Consider the following 26,165-nt stretch of genomic DNA (forward strand, 5'->3'; position numbering starts at 1 on the left):
AGTACGGTGGATATTTATCAAATACTACACATGATATGCATCATTACATACATTTCCCATCAAAAGAATGCTCCGATGTACATGTACAGGAATGCAGAAATCATAGTACATGATATTATTTTCATGAGCGATGCTACACTTGTTGACACGAGATACACCCGGGCCCTGTTTCATAAAGCTGTTCGTAAAGTTATGCACAACTTTACGAATAACTTAAATATGGCAAGCCAAGTGGGTGTCCTAATCATTGTTAATTTTAACAGCTAAAGTTGAAATTGCAGATGATAATGATTATTCTAACATGTTAACACAATCTTTCTAGGTGAAAGTGTATTTTTACCCCAATATAGATGAAATATTGACATACAGCCATACTTTGCTTAATAAAATGTAAGGGGAAAATATTGCACACATTCTGGCAGTTCATATTCCAGTCGTTCGTATGATCGTGCATAACTTTACGAACAGCTTTATAAAACAGGGCCTTGGGACCCCACATATGAATGGGACCCCCTGGGCCCTTATCAATGGTTCACTTTATTGAAAATTGAATGCCCAATCTGCTGCAGTACAGTGTACGATGATGATCAATACTGCACAACAGAAGGCAGCACCATATCCTTAATGGACCCCACTGATTACCAAACTATCATTTAGCAATTTCATTAAGATTTGTTAATGAAAGACTTCAAATTTATATCAAATGCATCCTGCTCACGTGTGTCAACGTCATGCCAATTTGTGGTATTGTTGAGCCATTTTCCGACTTTCTTTTTTTTACAGTACTGACATACTGTTCATATTGTCTGCGGATGCAATGTAAAGAAATATTTTCTTGCAGCTTTTGCATTCACCACTTCCTCCCTGGAAATTAAAAGAGCGCCACAATACTCCATCTACATACAGCATTTCATGCGTGCCCCAATCAGCAAATTAGACACGCAACCACACGAACAGCATGCACCGCGGATGAAAACGCATCTCGAGGCACAAACCACATTAATCTACACAACATGCGATGAAGAAACATAAATGTATCTATATGCAGAATGAGATAAGTGTGCTTGACGCACATTTATGCTACCTCGTCGGTGAAAATGACCACATTGAACATTTAAGCCGCCACAACTGAGGTCGACGTGAAAGATGACACACACGCCTTTTCGTGAGACAATCATGTCCAGTGATTCCAGGAGCAAAGCGGAACTGAAACACGATCAAACGTCATCTACCCGCAGATAACGAGCAAACGAACAAACAAAAGACAACATACAGACTACTGACACAGAAGGTAATCACATTGGAAAGACATTTGTGTTTGTTGAGCACATCCACAAACTAGAGAAGCACTCTGAAAGCGCAGACCTCCGCCAAGCATGCAACCCATTTTCACCCGCACTGATCTTGTTCTTCCACAGAGATCAGTGATTTCCATCCATACGTACTGCATTGTGTGCTGAAAGCCGCCCGATTTCCCAATAGAGAAGCCTTTGTTACGTCATAAACCCTCAACTCCCTGGCAGAAACTAGAGCACGTACTTTAGTGCGCGCATGCAAACCTCAAATACTAGTACGCGCAGCCTGAACTCCCAAGTTCATTGACCCTACCCGCCAAAATATCAAAAATCCTTCAAAAATTCCCCAAAAATTCTCGGATCACTGCCAAAAGTTAATCGTTTGTTACTTGTGTCATTCCAAACCGTTCCTGCAAGTTTCATCTTAATCCGTTAACTACTTTTTGAGTTACTTTGCACATAGACAAACGAACGAACGAACGAACGAACGAACGAACTAACTAACTAACAAACAAACAAACCAACGGTAACGAAAACATAACCTCCCCCCTTGGCGGAGGTAACAAACACACAAATGAGAAGCACCACGAACACTGGTGTTACAAAACAGAGTCGAGCATTAACAACTGGACCACACACACACATCAGGATATAAAAAGTCTCTTTTCTGACCATCTTGATGCTGCTACTAGACTCTCAAAGCCATGCTTGTTTTTCATGCGTCTACACATGCATGCACATATCGTGAAAACCAAAACTGAACAAAAGAAAGGGTAAAGCCATACTCACACAAATCAAAAAGCAAAAGCAAAATGTTACACAATGGTTAACAATAACAGCATGTCTACTGAAGGTCAATGGTCAAACTGACAAAGGTCAGAGGTGAGAGGTCAGACTTACAGCAAGTGACCCCTCTGTTTCTATTCGAGTCAGAGAAAAGAAAGGATAAAGGCATACAACGTACACACACATTTTGCTACAAACTCTAAATGTTACGCAATGAATGGTTCACGACAACAACATGTCTACTAAAGGTCAACGGTCAAAGGTCGGAGGCCAGAGGTCAGACTTACTGCGGGTGAGCCATCTATTCTATCTGAGTTGGCGTGTGACAAGGCTGGTGAGGGCTGGAGGAGGGAAAACAGACAGAGGAAGAAAAAATATAGAACAGCACCAATGGTTACCATGGAAACAAGGGCATCCTTTGGTGTGAGACATGAGACAATTTGTTTTCAGTTGACACTATATCATTTATCATGATGATGATGAGGGTGGTGGTGGTGATGAAAGAGATGTGAAGATAGCAACAAGGAATAATTTTCCTGGTACGGCATAGCAATTTACTATGCATCTTGGTATGACTGCTATACAAAATGTCATTTGCATGGCAATTTCATTACGTATGCTTGTACACCAATTTGTTCAAAAATGTATGTCCTCGACTAAAATTGCTATTCAATTTCAAGAAGGAAATTATTCCCTGAGTGATAGTCATATTCATACTAAATATTACCATTGTCATTCTTTATCATGATCGTAATCTGAGCTGTGGTCTATTCACAGAACATCAATCAACTACTGGTATATGTAAAGCCAGAACACTACTGTTAATATTATCATCATTGGCAATGCAATTATTCTTAATTTCTATTACACAACGACTTAATATTTCATTGTGAAATTTCCACCATACTTTCCCCCACTGAATGCTTTTTAATTTTTCAGGCTTCCTTTCCTTGTTAGTACATGGTCCAATGAATTGCGAGAAGAGGAAGAAGAAATTTTAAAAAATGTTGTTTTCCGCTGAAATCACACACCGGCATCGCAACTTCAATGGCGATAGATGTAAACTGTTAATAAAATACGATCTCAGTCAAGTGGCTGTAATGCAATCATGTAGCGTTTGCTTGAGAAGTGAAGATATATAGTAAAAGAAAGAGAAAAAAAAGGGGCAGAAAGAGAGAGAGGAAATGAGTGCTTTTTTCATTACGTCAAACTGGAGGCGTGAGACACCATGACAATTAAACCAATCTGGCGCTAATTGCTCCACAAATCATATCTACCCCAGTGCATTGGAGGACACTATCCTCTCACACAACGGGCATCCCTACAGCACATTTGGGGTAGAAATCAACCCCTTTCCCCCAATCGATACGAACATCCCAACACTGGGCAGTGTTTTTCTTCCATTGAAGGACTTTGTATCTCTAGTGGATATCTGCAATCTTCTTTTTTCTCAATCACTGCTTCTTACCCTCATATCAACATCTCGACACAGGGTGATTTTCTTCTTTCATGGCAGTGAGAGCCATTGTATCTTCAATTGAGATTCTTGATTTTCATTTTTCTCAATCAGTGCACTTCTTTAACCCGTTGAGGACGGGCTGATTTTGCTACAACATGCATTCCCATCTAGACACTTGCCCAAGTACACTCGGGACTCGTCCTCAACGGGCTAATAATGTCCTCATTTTATAAAAATTAAGTTGTCATCCACAGGGAAGAGTCTTCACAGAAAACATGGGAGAAAAAATAGCATGCCGTGGGGCTTTTTATATTTTTTCTCTTCACAAGGTTGCCAACAAAATACATGTACTTTTATCAGCGCAAGAACGCACATACATGTACTTTTATCAGCGCAAGAACGCACAATCTACATCTGGAGGAGATATTGCAAAGCACCATATAGTTTACAGTCTGACAGTTGCGCAAACCACACCGTGACGTAGACCGCGAAATCGCATTGATGCTTCTGAAAGGTAGCACAACACTCTATGCACTTGTTAATCTTAGTTACATAATTATCAAAAGCCCCTTTAGTGCTACATTTACAACTGATCCTAATATTGGTAGACATTGTAAACTATCTTCGTCAAACGTTTCTGTTTTAAATTTGCGATTCTTTCCACTTCTCACTGATTTAGCACAGATCTAATTACTTTGATAAGTTCAGTGTAGTATACTATACGTCTCCAATTTAGGTAAGATGTGCTGCAAAATTCAGGGTAGCCAAATCAATGACAGTATGATGATAATGATTTCTGCAGTGAAATCTATCCCAGGAACGGACGGGTTAAAGTTCTTACGCAGCACTGCGAATGCCATCCACACATGAAATATTTCGCGACTTCATGGAGTGTGTGTGACTAATGATGGGTGCTTCATTTATTTTCCATTTGGCCCATGTGGCGGATCATTTCCACTTCAGGAAATAATTGATGACATGAGGAGAGCTGATTATTCCAGCTAATCTGACAAAATCATCCCATCGCTTTCCCATATCTTGAAGTAATATGCATCCTCAAGTTATTATATGCAGAGATGACAAGAGCCAATGCGAGATATATTGAAATAAAATATCGATGTCGATTTCCATAATTCTCACATGACATGTTCAAAGTGTTTTACGTCCTCTTTGTTAAGTAAACACTGGGCAGAAATCTGAGTTGTGTTTAGACATTAATGACTTGTTGCATTTATATCACATCAGTGTACAGCCAGACAGACCACCACTCACATTAGTTTTCAATTTCCATTTCACTTAAATTGCATATATCATAAAACTGAGCCTCGTCTGCTCTGCCAATGTTGCTTAAAGCGCCGTCGCGAGATCGCCTAGCGGAATCACCCTTTTTTACGTATCCTCCATGCGAGCTTGCGAGCGGCTTATCTATTCACGCCAGTGGTGTGTGTGTGTCAATTTTTCCACGGCTGTTGTATTGGTCATTGTAATATGACAAATCAACTGCCTTCTTTAGCTCGTGTTTATATGGAAGTCACTTCAGTGTTTGCTGCAAAAAAGCAATTTAAAGCAAAAGCAAAAGCAAAAACAAAACAAAACAAAACAAAACAAAGACCTCCACTACAATAGAGATGTTCAGAAGAAGAAGTCAAATGACGCCATCCCAAGATGCTGTATGAAGGCTCGACACAAGTGTACACTGGTTGAAGGGGGGGGGGGGATGGGGATGACAAATGGGCTGGCCATGTTGCTAGGGGTAACGGTACTTGTGTTGTCGGAGGGGAAGAGAATGAATGGAATGTGAATTGATTCTGTGGCTTTATTTTTAGAATACCTTTGCATCACAAAGTAATCTATTTTTTTTTCCTGCAAAAAGCCAAGCTTTCTCAGTGCACATAAGTCTTGCCTTAAATAAGATACAAATAGCATACATGCCAAAAATAGCTTTGCTGTAATCTGAACATAAACTCCCATGATGAAATGAAGAGGGATGGGATGAGAGATAGGATGGGCAGAAAAGAGGAGAAGAGGAAGAAGAGCAAGAGAGAATGGAGAAGGAAAAGGGGAAATGAGAGAAATGAAAGAAAGAAGGAAGAAGAATTGAGAGATCAAGAGTTTGAGGAGGAAAGAAAAAAAGAAAGAATAATATTGTCTACACTGTCGGGCACCATTTCCGTACAACCGCTCAACAGGCGGACCCGCGGCGACAGAGGAAAAATAGTAAGATTTAGCCAAGGTAATCACACGACCCAAATAGATCCAATGATGCGTGTTTGTGTGTGTGTATGTGTGTGTGTGCACGCATACTGTATCTGTCTGTCTTTGTGTGTGTGTGTTTGTGTGTGTTCATTTCCTAACCAGGACATTTCCTCACAAGAGAATAGCCCCTATATGTGCCAAATCTCGCCGATAGTTCTCCCCCGCTTTATCGCCGCCCGTTGACCTCTTTCGCAACTATTTGAGCACGGCAGGGGGGCGGGGGATGACCACATCAACACCAGAGCTTCAGGCGGCAATTTCCTTCTCGAAGATGTCAAACATTGATCAGCGGAGCCGACTATGCAAACCTGTGGAATCGACCGCAGTAATGCCTGTCAAAAAAACTGGGTATTGAATATGCATATTTATCCGACAAACAACGACAATGCTTACACAAATTTTACCACGGAACACCTGCCCATTCCTGCAAGCAGGCAAATTTTCAAATATTTGAAAAGCACCTACGAAAGAACGACCTTCACAATTCAAATCATTTTCTTCTCTTTTTTTTTTCCGAAGCTGCAGAATAGGGGCTTGAATACATCAAAACCTTGCATTACTATGACAGCATTATGCTCAACGGATAATCACGCATCATGACGTTGAATCTGCAACTCACTCCAGCTCGTATTGCTTTACAATGAGGGCGATGGATACAATTTCAGTCACTTAGCAATGATTAGCACTTCTTCCTTGCAGAACTCCAGTCATTTTTTCCTCTTCACTTTGGGAAGGGCACAGCAGGACTTACGTTCATCATCTACTCATCTTTACATTGGTGTCCCCATTCTGCTTCATAAATGAATGTATGTAAAACTCCCCTTTTAAAGCTATGCATTCTCTTTGGCTTTTAATATCATTATCTTTTTTTTTTTTGTCGTTGTTGATTGCTCATATCTCATAAAGGATGAGATCAGAGATGATATTATGATAAATACCAATACATACATAGAACGGCAGCAGTCATGCATGTTGTAAATTTTACCTTTTCTTGTTTTTTTTTGTGTGTGTGTTAAAGGTTCTCATCATACTGGTGTTCAACATTTTCTTGTTGTCTGTGAATATCCATACATTACAACTTATTCGTAGTACTAGCTCCCTTTTCATCTTGAATTTAGACTCTCCCTTGAATGATATACATGTATCTATTTTTTGTACCTTACCTAGAATATTGACATCTTCTAATGCACTTACTCCCATTCCTCACAAGAAAACATGCTAGGTCTCACCTGATGATAACACGCAGCTTGGTATGCTCTTTCTCTACCAGCTGTTGCAAAAGCGGAAGAGTGTGCGATCCATTAATTGTAACGCAAATGCTGAGCACACAAAACTTGCCGAGCTTGAGCAAATACCCCTAATGAAATCTTTGCAATTGCGTAATCAGCTCCGTTAAAATTGCTCTCCTTTTTTTTTTTTTTTTGGGGGGGGGGGGGGGACACATTCCTAAGTAATTTCTTCAAATTCCAACACTGTCTTGTTAATTCTTCTCCTTCTCCTCCTCCTTTTCCTCCTCCTTCTTCTTCATTTTTCTGTAAAAAAAAGGGGGGGGGGCATCCATGGACCCCCAATCCCATTAATGATACAATGTGGCAGCTACCGACACTTGCAATACAGAGAACCTTTAAAGCTGAGGTAAAAATCGAAGCTGGATGGTGCCTCTGCTACGCTCAGATCTCCTGATTTTCTCGAATATCAAACATCTCCTCGATGCTATTCATTTGCATTAGTCCCACTCATTACTCGACGATGGGGAGGCGCATTTTCGAGTCGGCAGCTTTTTTCCCCCCACCCTGACAACAAACTCAAAATACTGAACGGAAAAGGAAAATAAAAGACAAACAAACAAACAAACATCCCATGAGAATCTAAAAATACTTCTTTCAGTCAGCCACTGGTGCATAAAGAAATGCCACTAGCATATTTTCTCATGATAGCAGTAAATCCAGGTGGGTTGTTTGTTTGGGGCAGGCCAGAATGGAATTGAAGATTTCCATCTAGTGGTAATACCCAGGCAAGTAAATTGCTATAATAGGAATCTGATTCTCAGCAAAAAATGTTAAGGTAAAGGCTTGAATTACAGGGAAAGTTTAACTCATAAATTTCACCAGATGTATCCAGTGTATCTCTAGAAATTCTTCATATCAAACCTAAATTGTGACATCGTAAATGGGCAGGAAATGCACCAAATTTCAACATCAGTTTCTGAACCTCCCCCCTCCCCCTGCAGAAAAAAAATAAGACAAAGCCATTATCAATTCATCCAGGTAAAGCCCAGCATGGCCATCTCACATTTTCCACCGCAAAATATCCTGTGACATAGCCGCATCCATTAGAGATGCTACTATGAAATCTCAAAATCAGCCACATTTCTTCTATCTTGTTGCCCATCTTTGCAGCTTTCTGTTGTTGTTTTTGTTTCCCCTGAGGGGAGTCGGGGGGGGGGGGGGGGTTAGGGGAGAAACTATTGGGCAGAAATGGAGGTGAAAAGTTATTTTCCTGAAGAAGAAATAAAACACACCACACAAATGATAATTTCAATGATGACACAGTCAAAAGCTGTTTGACTCCCCAACCCATGAAAAGCTTATGTTTGCGGTATTCGGCGTGCGAGCTTTGGGCGCGAGAGCGACGAAATCAGCCTAATTGAAAGCGAGAAAGAGAAGGGGCGCTAATTTGAGAGGGCATATTAGGTAATTGCTGCCGAAATGAACTGTTGGCCAACGGGCTCACCTCTAATCCTAATATCACTTTTCTTGCTCTCTCCCTCTTTCTCGTAATTACAGAATGGAGTATTGTCTTGCTCAGGCTTCTTTTTGTCTTCAAGACGAAAGGGCTGACTTCCTGGCCAGATACTCCCATTTTGTTTTGCATTTTTCTTCCATCCATTTCCAAACCAACTTTACAAATCACTCCTAAAAGCTTCTCGGACCCACTTCCATCAGAGGAGATGACAAATGCACGAAACTACGTCCAGAGCAGAAAGCTCACAAACGACAATGTCTTCACAACGGCTTTGCCATAAAACATCTGGAGAGGGGTTTCTAGATATTATTAAAATGAAAATATTGCATTTTCAAAGTATGCATTTAAAGTGCCTACAACCCCCAAGAAATCCCAACATCTTATTGCAACATACAAAATCCTAAAGTTAATGTTTACAAGATAACAAGCACACATGGTGAATATGATGTAAGTACCTGAATGGAAATATGTTGATTTTACACAATTCAAATAAGAGAACAGTTTGGTACCTAAAAAAGATAATACCAAATGACTACAAATGCTGGAAAATTACCCTACATTTGGGCATTTAGGCAGTAAAGCATGAATCATACTCGTAGTGGGCTGGATATATTTCTCTCAGCAAAACAATTTCTTTCTCAAATTCTCTCCTGAAAAGTCCATGAAAAATAAGTGTGTGTGTGTGTGTGTGTGTGTGTGTGTACAAATCTGTCTGTATATATGCATGTGTGTATGCAAGTATGTCTGTATGTACGTGCATGTATGTATGTATGTATGTATGTATGTATGACTATATGTCTGTATGTAATGAAGACAAAGATGGACCACAGACAAATAAATACATGCACACACGTAAATGTGTATACTGTGCATATCAATTATTCCTAGTGAAGATAGCATCAGCAAGAGCTGTGGGCAAGCAGTATCCGTTATAATTTGAGAGTATGTTCATCTGTGGAAGTTCTAAGTGTAATGTATGTACTGTCAAAATAAACCTAATGTGCAAGATTTTTCGTGACAATACAGTTGTGCAAAGACATATATGTCTAACAGCTCTAGTGGAAAGATGACCAAGTCAGAGGTCAAGGGTCAAAGGTTACAGGGAACACCAGTTTATACAGCTGGCCTCCGCTCCCCCCCCCCCCCCCACACACACACACACACACAGAAATCTAAACTTGGAGCTTTCCTCAGTAGATATGAAATTGTTGGTCTTGATATACAAAGTATGCTGCCATTCACCAGTTGAACCTTAGTTCCCCCATATCCCAAAAGGTTTGGTTATGATTTTCAGTCCACTCCAAAACTCAATGGCTTAACTGATGGGATATAAAGTGTGTGAGCAGAGCAGAGAACTTCAATTGTCAGATTTAGGTGGGGGGGGGGGGGCTGGTATAAAGGGGTGTCTTTCTAGCACCCATTTTGTGTGACTTTATTGTTTGTCCATGGAGGGAGGGGAGGATGAAAATGATGACCTGCTATTTATGGAGTGATAATTTTTCATGGGTGGAGTTTGTTTTAAAGGGATCGTGTAGATTTGGTTGAGACCTAATTTCAGGTTTCTAACATTTTTTTTTTGGCGAGATAATGAGAAACCGCTTATGAAATATGAAAGAGCATGTAATTCCATGAGGAATTCAACGTTTATTTGATGAAAATTGGTTTTGAAATGGCTGAGATATCAAAAAAAAAGCAATTCTAATAAAGTGTGGGACCACACTTTATTACGATTGCTTTGTTTTACTTTGTTTTTGGATGTTTCAGTCATTCCAAACCCGATTTTTATCAAATAAACTTTGAATTCCTCTTGAAATGGTATGCTCTGTACTATTTTATAAGTGTTTTCTTGGTATCTCACAAAAAGTTAAAAGCCCAAATCTCATCTCCACCAATACTGGACTATCCCTTTAAGGCAAGAGACTTATGCCATGTGTTTCTCTTATTTGATCATATGGCGTTGCAGGTTCATTGGTATTAAAAGTGCGAGAGTAACATTCTTCTTAAAAGTTTATGTGTCTTTTTTGCAAACCTGAAAATGAGATTTCTTTCATCAACTGGTATATTGTACAGGTAGGTAATGCAGACATTTCATCATAGTAATAAAACTGAAAACATTTCTTTATGATGGAGGGGACAACAATACAACAGATTTCCATTGAATTTACTCCAATCCCCCTACCCCACCCCCCCCCCCCAAAAAAAAAAAATCCAACCTTTATTCTCGGTACAAAAGGGGAGCACATTTTCAAGGGACATGGAGTTAGTTTTGTTTGTTTTGTTTTTTTCACTTTTGTTTTCTACAAACTCTGTGATGCATTTCAATGAGATTTCATTACCGATGTTGGGAGACATTATTCTTCAACCAAGCAAAATTTTGCGACATTTGCAAAAGGGATAACAACCTTTAAGCAAGTAACGTTATCATCAAGGCAGCCCTTAATACACACAGTGCCACCCATGCACATTTTTGCTATGTTTTTTGTTTTTTGTTCTTGTTTTTAGGTCATGTACTGCGTGTAGCACAAGTGTGCTGTACAAAATGCATGCAGATGAATATTAGATGCTATCCTTGGTGTCAGACCAATCTCTGATTTCGGCCTGGTACATCAATTAAAACATGATTACATCCCGGGAGACCACCCCTGGAGAGTCAGATCATCTTGGGTTTGATTGGCTCCTACTTGATTGGAGTTTTCAATGGTGTGAGAGAGAAACAAAAATAAAAATAAATCCAACTGCATCTTGGATCAAGACTAGGTGAGATGAATGCATAATTATCTGTTCGTTTGTCTGTACGTAAGAGTATCTATGGTGAGTGCCAAATCACTGTCGGTGTGTTGAACTTCAATGCTTGAAATGATAAGTATCAAAAACATAGTGAGGGCTTACATGCCTGAAATAATCTGCCTTTTTTTTTCTGAGAAACATGCACACATACACATTCACAAGCAGTCTGGCTTGTTTCGAATCGATGCCAAGCGTAAAGCAAATTACCACCGGTGGGATTCTTCAAAATGCAATCTGCTGCCCACACACCAGAACTACATCTTCTTGGCGAGAAAGATAGACCAACCATCAATGGCTTTATAGTTGATGTGAGTGTCACGAAGACTTACTCCTCCTCCTCTGCCTCCCCCCCCCCCATGTCTGAACCCCCCCCCCCCCTACTAACTTTGCACAATGAGTGGAGGGCTTAGCGTATCTTCTCGACATTCCACATCACTGGATGTGGGTTGCTATGGAAACTGGATGACTGGCATTGTTGAGAACTTGAGCACTGTTAGCAGCTCTCAGGATTAAGCATCGCAAAAGCTTTGAACATGACAATAAATTGCTTTAAAAAATTAATGTGATCAATGAATAGATGAATTTTAGACTCTAGAGGGCGGTCTCCCGCATACTTAATCTTCCTGTCGTCTTGAAATATTTGAGGATCATTTCATTTTTTGTGGAAAAAAATCCATAAGTGTTGGGTAAGAACTTTACACCACGCTGTTCTGGGTGTAAATTGTAGTCCACCGAGAGCTCAATATAATCTACTCCCTATTGATCTTCGGCCACCTTGAAGAATGACATAATGAAAATTCACCATATTTTTATTTTGTTGCAGGGGGAATAATATTACTCTTAACCTACGTCAGTAACAAGTAAAGGAGTGATTACTTTTTTTTTTTAATGATATTTTGTGGAATCCTCTCCATATTTTCCTCATTATATCATTCTGCTCATGTGACATCAAAAACTGGAGTGGTCAACCTCATTCAGCAGTGACTGCCCAGAAATGTTAAAACAAATTCACTGCTTTTGAACGAATTGTCTGATTTTCCTCAAAGTTTCACAGATGTGCTCTACTAATACTGCTACATTTACTCAATCCAGGAGTATATTAAGGCGAACTTGTCCAATAAAAGTACGCATTCTGAAAGCCCATGAAGCTGATTAATCCATTTATTACAGTAGTTCATTCCTTATCTTGAAGCACAGATTCCTGGCTTGGATGCATTGTAACCAAACCTATCCTTAAAGTTTTGGAATATTTTTCACAGTTTTCAGCATTGCACAACAAACACCTTCACAAATTAAAAGCAAACACAACTTAATTACAGCAAAATATTTTCCTCCTTGAACAGAGTGTGAAAGGAATGAACAAGACAGTGTCCTTTCAACGACACCTCTGCAAACTTGTTAGATAAAGAGCTGATCATGTGACAATACTACTTATGGGATGACACTGAAACTGCGGTGGGTTCACGCGGCTTACGGCTTTTTGCGGAGGAATACCATAGTCCCACCGACTCACAGATACAATTTCTAATCTACACCCCTCCAGCAAATTATCTTGACTGGCTTACTGCAAAACAACGATCAGCGATATCGGTTAAACGAAACGGTGTCGAGGGCTGAAAATACAGTAACAGAAAGAGAATGAGAATGAGAGAGAGAGAGAGAGAGACAAAAGAAAGGGGGGAGGGGAGAATAAGCCCCTTATAGGAAACATACACACACATACAAACCTAAACACATACACAGACACAGACAGACAAACAAACGTTTATGGGGGTGGAAGCTTTTAAAACTAATAAGAAAGGTTCATGTTTTTTATGTCTATGCGAGACTGCTTTACACTTAGTGTGACAAAGTTACAAATATATATAGAATTGGGATATGTTCTCTGATAATTCATACTTAAAATTCAACATAAGCAAATCCTCTTCAGCTTCAGCTTCAACTTAGAATTTAACAAACTTAATCTCATGGAGAATTATTATTCCTCCCACTCAAAAAATGAAAAACTCGCACAATAACCACTACGACCAGAAATTGTGTTTCCTGTAAGTACTACTAGTATTATGAAGATTATGGAAATCTAGAAGTCACTATAATCACTGCTATTAAACTGAGTAGTTAATACATCAGTGACGAAAGTTTGTTTTCTTTGTTATTACTTCATCTACGATGCTTTTATCACCTTATATGCAACATACCCAACAAACTACTTTTTTGTTGTAGCTAGTTTTGATTAAAGGTCATGTTTACCTTTGGGAGCAGTGATTTCAAAAATGTTCAAGATATCACTTTTGATGCATATTTGTAGGTCAGTTGTATCACTCACAAAACATCCTACCATATAAGATTTTTTTTCAATAAAGCCTAAAATATAAGGAAAAATCACCTTTTTTTGTCATTAAACGGTTACTGAAGATGGTTTAGTCTGGAGACATTTTTTTATTATAACTATTGTTCACATTTTGTATATTTAACAATACTTACCATTGATTTTGCTGGTTCAAACTTTTACATTGGTTGTTTCTATCACTAACTCACATTTTAGAACTATTTTGAAGCACTAATGCTGGGTTTTTGTTTCATCTGCAAATGGTAAACTATGCCTTTAAAATCCCCTCCCCTTGTAGGCCAAATGCACTGGATAAAAGACGAGTTACATAACTTGCTGGCAGTCATCCCAAAATAATCACTGATATCAATTTCAGCTAGAATCTCCTACCTCAGAAGGGGCAAACGAATACATTACATATATATTTCCTTCCAAGGTTTTCACTTTTTGCCCCTCTCTTTCTCATATACTGGATTTGTAAAATGTGAAAAGCTAGTATAAGACAGGGGCATGGCAGACCACCCCATACAATTTGGGATAGTTTCTTTCTTGATGTGATGTGGGGAAAGGGCATGACACTTCAAACTGCTGCTTTCCATGGTGCTTGCGTTTTACACACCTTGAGTCATTCTCGTTCACTTTCCATTCCTGCTTTTCACACTCTCTTACACTTACTTAAAAAGAATATAACTTTTGGGGTATTTTGCATAAAACTAATGTCATTAAATGGGAGAAATATGTAGCTGCTTCCCAACATCATACTTCAGCCAGGAGTCGATGACTTGACTTCCTGACTTAACCTTTGAACCTCCGTGCACTGTGGGGAAACCTTGACGGGAGGGGTCCACAAAATATGGGTTACCAAACTGTCCATGCCAATATGCACGTAGGCACAAATTTGTGTACCAACGAGAATTCATATTTGTTTTTTGTTATATTTCATTTCACAGGGGCTCTCCAAACAGTGAATAAAAAAAGAATCAGTGCATTGACCTTAACCTTGCAAACAATGAAGCAAATGAAATGAAATGGAATTAATTCATCTACCCTTATTCACTGATTAGCGTGGGATTTATGTGCCGAGAGAGGCTCATCCTCTGTATATTGCAATTAGGTGGGCAGATACAATGTATGACCAAAACAAAAACAAAACCAAAATAGGAAAGCAATGCTCAACCCGTGATGTAAATTACATGTAGAAGGCAGTTTTGTTTTTGTTTTTGTTTTTGATTGTTTGTTTGTTTTTTTGATTTGGTGCTATAGTATACCTCATGTAGTACTTTCATGTGGGTAAAATTCAGGTCTAAAATACATTCAAGACTGTGTTATGATATGAAGCATGGTGAATAATCTCTGCTCATGACAGCTGCAATAGCCAGTGTCAAAAAAGAAGAAGAAAAGAAAATAAGATACTTTAAAGAGACATCTCTGTCCATCCATCCATCTACCCTTCCGCAAAAGTAAAAATAACAAGGAAAAAAGCTACATTGATAGACTATCGAATGTTTCTGACATATACGTTCATGCATGCACTACACAAAATAGTATGGTACCATTTGCTAGTAATCGGGAAGAAAATATACTGGAATGATCACTCCAGTATATATGTAAAATGAAGTGGGTAAGTATTGAGCCTTTCATCTGATTCCCATCCTATCCCCCCCCCCCCTCGTGTCTTCTTTCTTGTCAGTAACAAGGTCATCTGGACATGGTGGCAAGCTGCGTGAGACAAAATAAAAAGCATCAGATTTTATTTTCCACGTCTAAAGAACTTGTCATCAACAGATATGCTTGTACCTTTCTAACATCTTTCAAATGTCCCTGAAGTTAACTAAGTTGTAGAGATCATGCTTAACCGCGTCTTATTCTCTCCCCTTCCGCCCCATTCCCTCCCCTACCCCTACCAACACCCCCCTCCCCCCATTCTGAAATCCAATGACATCTCCATTGAAGACGGTTCTGGGGAGTTTGATCGATAATTTCTATTCTACGACAGACAATAGCCGTAAAATGGCTGTCGACATCCCAACGATTTCGGCAGATCGCAATACCGTGGCGCTGCGTTCTTGCCATTTGCCGCCGTGATGTCTTGACAATATATTTCCTGCAAGCTTGTGCCTGTATGAAGTAAATACCTTCAATAATATTTTTTTTTTCCTCTCGGTGTGACCTTTTCCTAACTGTGTCTGTCTCGTCTTTCAAAATGGCCCTCCCTTTTTTTCCCCCGCTTTATCTACTGCTGATATAGACACACTAATGAAAGACTTGAGATGGCAGAGATAACTGCACAGCAGATCTATTACTGCCATTATAAAGGTACCTTGATTATCTCTTATCTTCAGAGAGTAGCAGCAATAAATGTAGGATAGTTACCAAGAAATAAAGCAGTTACAGAAAAAATAGCAACAACAAAACAAGCCCACTTTCAGACAACAACAAAAAATCGCCTTTGCTAGTTGTAGATGTGAACAAAGCCATCTGAAATTTAGAGCAACTTTCAAAGGAGGAGCCAAACAAAACTGTGATGTAAAAAGGACAACTTTTGGGGCACCTCCTTCCTTTGGTGAATTTCTGGGTTAGAAAACTGGTATTGGCAGCCTGTGAGCTGCAGACAAACATTGATCCGTTTCTTTATTTTCGCAAAAACACAAGTGCCGAGGTTAAACTCGCCACATCCGACGTGGAAGCCCGTGGAGAGAGAAAATACGCAAAAACAGTTCTGTGGCAGAGTTACCAACATAAATCAGCCTTGGGCGTTGGTAGACACCTGCTGCAAAATTTTCCGCTACACATAATGACGCGCACCAATAAATACTCTGAACCGCACAACAAGAGGTGACTGAGTAAGGGGGGGGGGGGTTGGGTAACGGTAGATGTCTATGCCGTTATTTGTACTTCTACTGTGGGGGCCCTAAACACAATGGCCATATAATATGTCCTCTGAAAATTGGAACAGACTTTTTTTTTTGAAGGGGGGAACAAACAATGGGCAATCAATAATTTGCAGTTTAATTGGCAGTTACGACTCCAGGGATGCCTGTGGTATCGCGTCAGAGCCCGTCAGCATCTTCCACAGACTGCTACTTGTGACGGAGCAAAAGAGAAAAATCAATAACACCACAACGCGTATTAATACATCGGCCATCATACTTCCAATGCAGGCTGGTAAATACGAGATGAGAAGGTATCGCAATTATGAAGTAGCACAACCGTTCAAAAGACGGCCTATTGGTTCTTTAGTGTTTCCTCTCTTCTTTTTTTCCAACCGTAAAGAAAAAAGAAGCATTCTAGGCTGACAAGTTGGCCTGCCTGGAACAAGCGCGACTGAATAGCGCCATCACAATGAACGTCTCCATTAAATATTGATGCTCTCTCTCCGAGGAGGCAACCTGTTACCATGGCAACATCAAAGAGGACCAGTTCACTTGCAGGTTTTGGGGTGCAAAATGGAGAGGAAAAAAAATGGAGGTTTCGGGTCTTTATAGTGTAGCAAAGCACAACACAAATATACACCAAAGGCATCTTATGGTTATTAGTTTATTACTCTCAAAGTGTCTCCAAAATATTTCATGACAGCTTAAATTCTTAAAGCCAAAATATGGTTCTCAGCAATGCTCCAAAAAAATAAAGAACACAAAACAACTGTTTTCAGCATAAATCTTTCATTACTGATTATAAACATTTCCCTTTTTCATTACACACCCAATTAAACCTAACTGGAACTTAATAGACTTAACACATATTGAAGGCAAATCAATTTTTTTAGCATTTGTTGAGCTTTAATTGAAACTTCATTTCCACATTTTCCAGAGATCTGTGGATTGGCTCTCCAATAAAAATGTCATTTCCACTTAAAATCTACCACCCTGATGACAAGCTTTTTAGATATGACAGTTGCTTTGACTCTAAATACCACACAAAGTTCACTGTCTATTGTGAATCAAGCTCTTGCGCTGAACCTATCAAGAAAAGCAGTCATGTGGTTGTAAATTGCATTCTAATGTAATCTGATCCAAGCTAATCTGATCTACTCTAATCTGGTATAATCCCATCTATTCTGGACAATTAGGAAGTTTTCACAGCAATTAATATTTTCTGTAGTCAATCCCCAAATGCTTTTATGATGTGCAAGTATTTTGTTCGCAATTTGTGATGGTGCGTCTGATATGTTGACAGTTGCTGAAATCAAGACCATGCTTTACTTCATCTGGCGGGCAAAGTGTAAAAATCGAAGTAAGAGATTAAAAACAAGAGACCCGCGGGTCTAGCGCTCACCTGAGTATCGCAAGTTCACCTTTCACGCAGTCACTAATCTAAATTATTCACAGCTCTACCAAAATTTGACGAGGCATTCTCAAGTGGAAGATGAAAATGTACAATAAGGGCCCAATTTTTTCAAGATTCCTTAATTTGGGGGAATTGGGGCCCCCTGGGGCCCTCTGGGTGGGGCATGGTGCCCAGTTTGATAAATTGAGATCCTGACCACCTAGGGATGCTACCTGCCAAGTTTGACAAAAATCCATCATGAGGTTTTCAGGAAGAAGATGAAAATGTACAATTCAGGCCTCCATTTGGACCCTTCCAACCACCCCCCCCCCCCCACCCCCAAGAGGGGCACCCCTGGATCTCCTATGAACAAACTTGAAACTACAGTCATTACTGTACTCACTCATAGTATTATCTCAGCTCTATAACTTCTGATTCTAGAGAAGATTTTTAAAGATTCCTTCATTTGGGGGGTTTGGGCCCCCTGGGGGCCCCCTGGGCGGGGCATGGTGCCCATTTTAACAAATTGAGATCCTAACCCCCTAGGGATGCTACCTGCCAAGTTTGGTGAAAATGGGTCATGGGGTTCTCAAGAAGAAGATAAAAATATACAATTTAGGCCCCATTAGGACCCCTCCTCACCCCCCCCCCCCCCCCCTGGGTCCAAAGGGGGGCACCCCTGATTCTGCCATGAACAAACTTGAAACTACAGTCATCAATGTGCTAACTCATAGTATAAACCTAGCTCTATCACTTCTGGTTCTAGAGAAGAAGATTTTTGCGGATTCCTTAATTTTGGGGGGTTTGGGCCCCCTGGGGGCCCCCTGGGTGGGTCATGGTGCCCATTTTAACAAATGGAGTTCCTAACCCCCTAGGGATGCTACCTGCCAAGTTTGGTGAAAATGGGTCATGGAGTTCTCAAGAAGAAGATGAAAATGTACAATTTAGGCCCCATTAGAACCCTTCCCCACCCCCCTCCCCTGGGTCCCAAGGGGGGCACCCCTGATTCTGCCATGAACAAACTTGAAACTACAGTCATCAATGTACTAACTCATATTATTAACTTAGCTCTATCACTTCTGGTTCTAGAGAAGAAGATTTTTACAGATTCCTTAATTTTGGGGGGTTTGGGCCCCCCTGGGGGCCCCCTGGGTGGGGCATGGTGCCCATTTTAACAAATTGAGTTCCTAACCCCCTAGGGATGCTACCTGCCAAGTTTGATGAAAATCGGTCTTGGGGTTTTCAAGAAGAAGATGAAAATGTAAAAAGTTTACGCACGACGCACGACGGACGACGGACGACGCACGACGCACGACGCACGACGCACGACGGACGCCGGACGAAGGGCGATCGCAATAGCTCACTTGAGCCTTTGGCTCAGGTGAGCTAAAAACAAAAAAACACACTCTTACCTGAACAAGCATGTCATAATTTAATTGGAACTGATAGTGAGGATTTTGTAATATGAACTATGGGATTTGTAATGAATTACAACCACAAATCTTACAAAATACATGGTCCTAGTTTTCCTTGTGCTTTTGCCATGGCAAAAGCCTGCCCCCCCCCCCCCCTCCCCAAACAAGAATGGGTCAACCACATAGCAATGTGGAAAATGACTGCAATGCATAAGACTGGGTAGACACTTTAAAATGAAGGAAGGGTGTTAAACATCAGAGGAAGATGAAGGGGGGAATATATGGAGCCAGGCTGTAGCTCATTATTCTAAATGCACGTTACGACTGGCAATCAATCACCATGGGGTTTTTTTCTCTTCTTCATGACAGATATGATCACAGCATGACTACATTATAGTGGCAAAGACAAAGCAGACTTCTGCCTGATTCAAAAGGATTCAAATCCACGTAATATCATGGCACAGACACACAAGGAATGTTTTTCGCCCACCTTCATTACCTTTCAATAAAAGTTTCAGGCTTAAATCTAGCACACACACCTCACGATGTTGTTCTGATCATTCTGAGATGTTAACCCGTTGAGGACGAGTCCAGAGTATACTCGGGCAGGTGTCTATGGGAAATGCGTGTTGTAGCAAAATCAGTCCGTCCTCAACGGGTTAAACTGCTAGAGGACTCAACGGTTATGAAGAAAATAACTTAAAAGACAGAGAGAGAGAGAGAGAGAGCAATTCTTGCTTGGCTTGGCAGTCAACTCTCTTTTTCATCCCACATGAGGGGAAAAAAAAAACCCACACAAAATTTAAGCCAAATCGCCATGGTAACGAGAAACCATAAAAAGTGTTCTTGGACTTGTCACTCTGGATGATCTTTCATCACTCAAAACCAAGTAAACCTCCCATCCTGAGCAAATTTCGATTGTGGAGCTACCAGAAATCCTCACAAAGAGGTACTCTCTATCAATGTATGCACTCTGTGTTTCCAAGAAGCATCAATTTTTACAGACTAGGGAAGAAAGGAGAATAAAAGAAGAATAAAGACAATTCAAAAAGACAAAAATGCTTTGTGAGACTCAGAAAAAAAAGAGGAGTGCTTCGAGTGAAAGATCTGGAGATTGTAATATGAGTTTATAGAGAGCTAGAGAAAAATAAAACACTCTGAATGAATGTAACAAAAGCATAAAGAGTGAAGAAAAGAGAATGTGTGTATGTATGTGTGTATGTGTGTGTGTGTGTGTGTGTGTGTGTGTGTGTGTGAGAAAGAGTAAAAAGCATGCACAAGGCACTGATCATGGGAACAGAGGAGTTAATACAGATGGCTAAAAATATAGCTATGAGAGAGTACCAAAAATATGTCATGCAAACAACTTCAAAGAGCACTAAGAAAAAGTGAGGTTCGATGACAGCAGCCTATCTCGCGACGTCAACAAAATTACTAATCACAATCATTGACACGGATACCCCACCCCTAACTCATCCTCACTCTACTTCTCAAAACAAGAAATTGGAAAGATTAATAGATAATCAGCATTCCTGGCTGAAAGACTGGACAACAGGGAAGGACAGGAGACGGGACGAACACACGGTACCTTTCGCCTTGGACAGAGCAGCGCCGAGGAGACGTTAACGAACACATGCATCCCGGCGACGAGATGCGGGATTCCCGTCACCCACGACGACGCTCCTCTGGCTCGTTCATCCTCCTCCTGTCTACGTGTTACCTACCCTACAGCTCTTGCACAGTCTCTCTCGGAGTGAGTGCAAGTTGATGTGTTGCTCTCCGTGTATGAGTGTGTGTGTGATATCTGTGTGTGTGCTTAGGTGGTTTGTGTGTGTGTATCTGTGTATGTGTGCGTTCCTTCATATAGACATCTGTGCAAGAGCTTCCACTTATGATATTGTGTGTGTGTGCGTGTGTGTGTGTGTGTGGCTATGCTGCGCACGAGTGTGTGTGGTGTATGAGTTTGGGAGAGGGTGTGTGGAGTTCTCCCACGACACAGAAAGCCCGCTCTCTCGTATCCGCGGGAGACAACAGACCAGCGAAGCAGCCCTCGCCGGGGAGAGCGATAGCGGGCGACGGGAATGAATTGGTGAAACAGGTGGTTGCTTTGTGAGAAATTAGATTGGATAGGGAGCTTTTCGGGGTAAAAACAAACGGCAAGCAAAGAAGAGTAGCGAGAAAGAGAAAAACACGGACGGAGAGAGAGAAAGAGTGAGAGGGAGAGAGAGGGAGATGCTCCAGTGCATAGCATTTTCCTCGTTTTGTTGTTCTTAGATTTCTTCTCCCCCCCTCAAAGCGGCAACATCTCGTTATGGCTCGCTTTCGCGGATAACTGGAGGAGGAGATAGGTGGAAAAGTGGGAGAAGTGAGCACCGTTGCCGTGCGGTATGCTAATGATGTTTGGGAGAGGCCCTCTCTCAACAGGGGTGGGTAAGGCCTTTGTGGCTTACTTTACAGCAATGGTGCGCATTATCATATGGGACGACATGGGTATGATTCCCTGTTTCCGGGCGGGGCACGGGAGGGGCACGGGGGGGGGGGGGAGATATGGTGGTATCATTACCCCTTTGAGGTTATCACCTCCACATCTCATTGCTCATTACATATCATACTAGATCTAGCCTCTGGCAGTGACTGGATTTATGAAGATAAATGATGTGACACTGACAGTTGGCTTCAACATCTTAGGCGCATCTTTTTGGTCTAAACATTGATGCAAATGCACTTCAAAAAAATACTACCTACAGTTCATCTTCAGGATTTCTGGCAAAGCAGCAACGATGACATTGAAACCATGTCTAGGACAGAAGTTTTATCATGAAATTCACAGAAATGTGGTCAATATGATGTCCTTATGGACAGCTTCTGTACACCAAATGACAATTATCATTGAACTCTTTTGTATTGTGAACTTGGAACTTCTACACAATAAACACCACACAAACTTCACATCTTAGTTAGACAAGAACTTTCTGCGGAAAGGCACTCTACTGTTGATGGGTAAGAGGTGACAACATTTCTATTCCATATAGTGACGTCATCAAAAAAGTACTTGTATGCATGCCATCGTAGCAACTCACATAATGCGTACTGCAACAAACTTGTGATGATGACATAGTTCAATTTCCAAATATTCATTGACTCCTGCAATATGTTTTTAAAAAAATCGCTTATTCACGAAAATATGGTATGCCATTTGTGTGTGTCTGTATGTATGTGTATTTTGTGTGTGCATGAGCAAGCTCAGAGTGATAAATAAAAGGACAGTCCCACATGTGTGTTGTGTATTCTCACTAGACTCTCCCCACTCCTACTTGTGTGTTCACCGCCGAGACGAGAGACGAGACCGTGGGACTCTTGCTTTTGACGGTCACGCAACCTGTTGACGTCCTCTCAGAGGGGCATGGGAGCGAGGCGAATCAACTCTTCTCCCCCGAACATAAAAGACAAGACGTCACCCTATCCCATCCCCTCTACCTCCCAACAGGGGAAGAGACGAGAAAGAGAAGATGCCTTCTTTTGATTGGTTTCTGTTGTTGTACGCTTTTCTCTCTCTTCAAGACGACCCCCCCCCCAACCCCTGGGGGTCCCCACAGTAACTCGACCAAAATGCAATCAAAAGGTGCACTGGGAGTTTAAATTTCTTTTCTGCAGCCATGGGGGGGGGGTTCTTCTGACATTTAGGTGGAGAAGCAAAGTCAGGCTTCCAGTATAGAGGCACACAAATTCTTGCACTTGGCACAAACTACATATATTTGTTCTTTTTTTTGGGGGGGGGGGAGGGGATTGTTATTGTTGTTGCCTTTTATTGGTGAATTACTTAATTCAGAATTTTTCATCTTAAACCCACTTGCCTTTGAGATAATATTTAAGAATAATGATGAAAACAAACATCAGTATTTTGATTTGGTTAAAGCTGAGGTAAATGCAATTTTATTTCCCTTTGACAGACTCTACCCATATGTGCAATATGGTATGATATGAGAGGACAACATGTGGGAGCAGGTGTATACATGCATGTGAGAGTATTTATATGCATATTCTTTTACATAAGCTTGTGAATACATGTGTGTGTATGCATATTTGGTGTGTGTGTGTGTGTGTGAGTGTGTGTGCTAGTATTCATGAGTGCAAGTTGGTGAGGTCTTTATAGTTCGAACAAATGTATTTATTTATAAATTTTCAACATTGAGAAGCTCATGCGCACTAATGTAAACTCATGAACAATTCAACCTCTGATTGCCATGGATGATTTGAATGAAGACCATTCTATCTCTCTTTCCATCTATCTATCTATCTATCTATTTGTCTATCTATCTATCTATCTATCTATCTATCTACCTATCTATCTATCTATCTATCTATCTATCTATCTATCTATCTCTCTTTCTATCTATCTATCTATCTAGATTGTTTTATCTCTCTTTCTATCTATCTATCTCTCTATTGATCTTTCTATCTATCTCTTTCTATCTATCCATCTATCTATCTTTTTATCTAGATATCTACATCCATATATCTATCAATCTATCTATCTATCTATCCATCTATCTATTCATCAGTCTATCTATCTATAGAGCAGAGAGAGAGAGAGGAAAAAAGAAGAGTAGATGAATGTGTGCTGCTGTTCCTGAAAACTTGTTCTAATTTCCACAGAAGATGATGATTGATGGTTTCATTAAATTCTAACACATCTCTCTTCCCGATAAACTGGCGACAGGTGCCGTACCACTACTAAGTACCACATCAAACACACTGTATGATGCTATCGTACTTGCATCTCTCTAGATCCAAACATCGACAGCTGAGAAGCAGAAAGGCGCTATTGCGCTTTCAGATTTGAGCATAAATGAAAACAAAACAATAAATTTTGTGCCTTCAGATTTGAGCATAGATAAAAATGAAACAATCAATTTTCATGTCATAAAGAGCTTATTTCAATCAAAAGTGGGTAGATTTATAGGTATTGTTCCAAATATTGGATAAAAAGCACCCTTTTGGTTTTGATTTGAATATTATTTTACTGAAAATGGAAATGACTTATTAAAATGGACACCATAATGTAGAGGAGATCGAGCTCTACAATGTATTACTAATAATTCAATTCTTTTTAAAATGCGATAATGCCCTTCTGGTTCTCAGGCCTTGGGAACCTAGAAGTTACTCAATTTGCAGTCTCTTCTAATCCTAAGCTCTATATCAATGAATACCACAATAACCCTATTTTTTCCCAGTTTAACCTAGCCCCCACCCCCACCCCCAAAAAATGCATCAATTGCTTTCTAGGACATTGAGATCAGTCCCATCTCATAAGAAAAGGTGTTGTCCAGAGAGGTGCCCAGGCCAGGCTGATTTCACCAGTGTGAATGGGGCCATTGAATGCCTTTCAAAAGTCTCCAGTGGAACATTCCTGGGGCAATGTTTCACTAGCTGCCAATCAAAAGTGGACCATTCTCATCAAAACTATACTGTGAGACAGTTGCACTTAATGTTACGAGTGTGAATGTGGATACTCCTTATGGCAGTTCTCAAATGGAAAATTCCCTGACGTTGAATCATTCCGACAATCACAGCAGAGAGCTCTCATCAACAGAATACGATGTAAAAGCTCTGCTGATCTCTCAAGTGTGAATGGGGTCATTCGGCTCCCCTCAGAAGAGAATATCCTCAGGAACTTTGACAGGGTGCTCCAGACAAGAGGGGTAGTGTCAAAGTCACTCTTCCCCCTACCATGATTTGATTAAATCGGTTTCTCCCCCAGTCTCTCATTACTAGGAGGAGCAATGAAGCAAAATGCCAACTGAGCAGTTCCAAGAAAAAGAGGAACACAACTTTCCCCTACCCCCCAGCCAAAAATAAACCAAAACTGAAAAAACAAAACAAAACAAAACTCGAAACATATAATAATGTCACGATCAGCCAGCTTTCACCATCTCCAGCACAGAAACAATAAGTTTTTTGGCAGCCAGGGAATTCAAATTCTCTTATCATCATTTTCATTCCCCCCCCCTTTTTTTTAACAACCTCCTCAAGACTATAATATTTCTCCTACTTCATCAATATTCATGTACATACATACATACACACACACACACACACACACACACACACACACACTGAGTAAATTAAGTCTCTCTTTCATGTATTTGTATATACATATATGTTAAAGATTGCCTAAGTTCCACAGAATGTAAATGTGTTTTTTTTCTACATGATTCAGATCAGCATCACACACATTTGCCAATCACAAATGAGGATGACATCTAAGAATTTCTTCATTTAACCTTATAAATAAAACTTTACCCTACTGTAGGAAACAACAAAAAAATAAATACATAAATAAATAGATAAATAAATCTGAAAAAAAAAACAGAACAGAATCAGGAAAACATCTAAAAAAAAGATAATCCAATGAAAGCTGGAGAGACAAAAAAAAGATAAAATTTCCCTTGACTTCTCTTGGTTTGGGCGAGAAGGAAGGTGGGGTTTATTCCCTTCCCCACCCCCCCCCCCCCAAAAAAAAGAGAGAAGTTGCACTTCTTATTGGTGTATGTGGCATAAAACAGGGAAGACCACCGATCTATTTACTATTTGTGTTTTTCACAAAGGAAGAAAATAAACTGATCAGGTTTAAATAACACTTAAAGGGAAAGGCTAGTACCTGATCAGTGGGAATCAGTGGAAATGCTGGGAGATGATTGTTCCAATCCTTATGGGATTCATTCAAGAGTTCATTGTATATCTATTGTTGTGTGAAAATGATTTGCTTCAGAACGGTCTCATATTCAAGTAATGTGCAGATTAATGCTCCGTCACTGACCAGGGAT

General features: G+C 40.3%; 1 protein-coding gene across 1 annotated transcript in view; it reads right to left on the reverse strand.

Annotated features, from left to right (window-relative positions):
• Nucleotides 1-26,165, reverse strand: part of LOC139739732 (disks large homolog 1-like) — a 280,561-nt gene that overhangs the window by 44,417 nt on the left and 209,979 nt on the right. The window contains exon 5 of the mRNA XM_071650335.1: nucleotides 2,369-2,422. Coding sequence (XP_071506436.1) covers nucleotides 2,369-2,422 — 54 coding nt within the window. The remainder of the gene's footprint in view (nucleotides 1-2,368; nucleotides 2,423-26,165) is intronic.

Source organism: Diadema antillarum, unplaced genomic scaffold (genome assembly GCF_040938485.1).
Source record: "Diadema antillarum isolate AM-2024a unplaced genomic scaffold, OU_Dant_1.0 seq00000813_RagTag, whole genome shotgun sequence".
NCBI classification, from domain to species: domain Eukaryota; kingdom Metazoa; phylum Echinodermata; class Echinoidea; order Diadematoida; family Diadematidae; genus Diadema; species Diadema antillarum.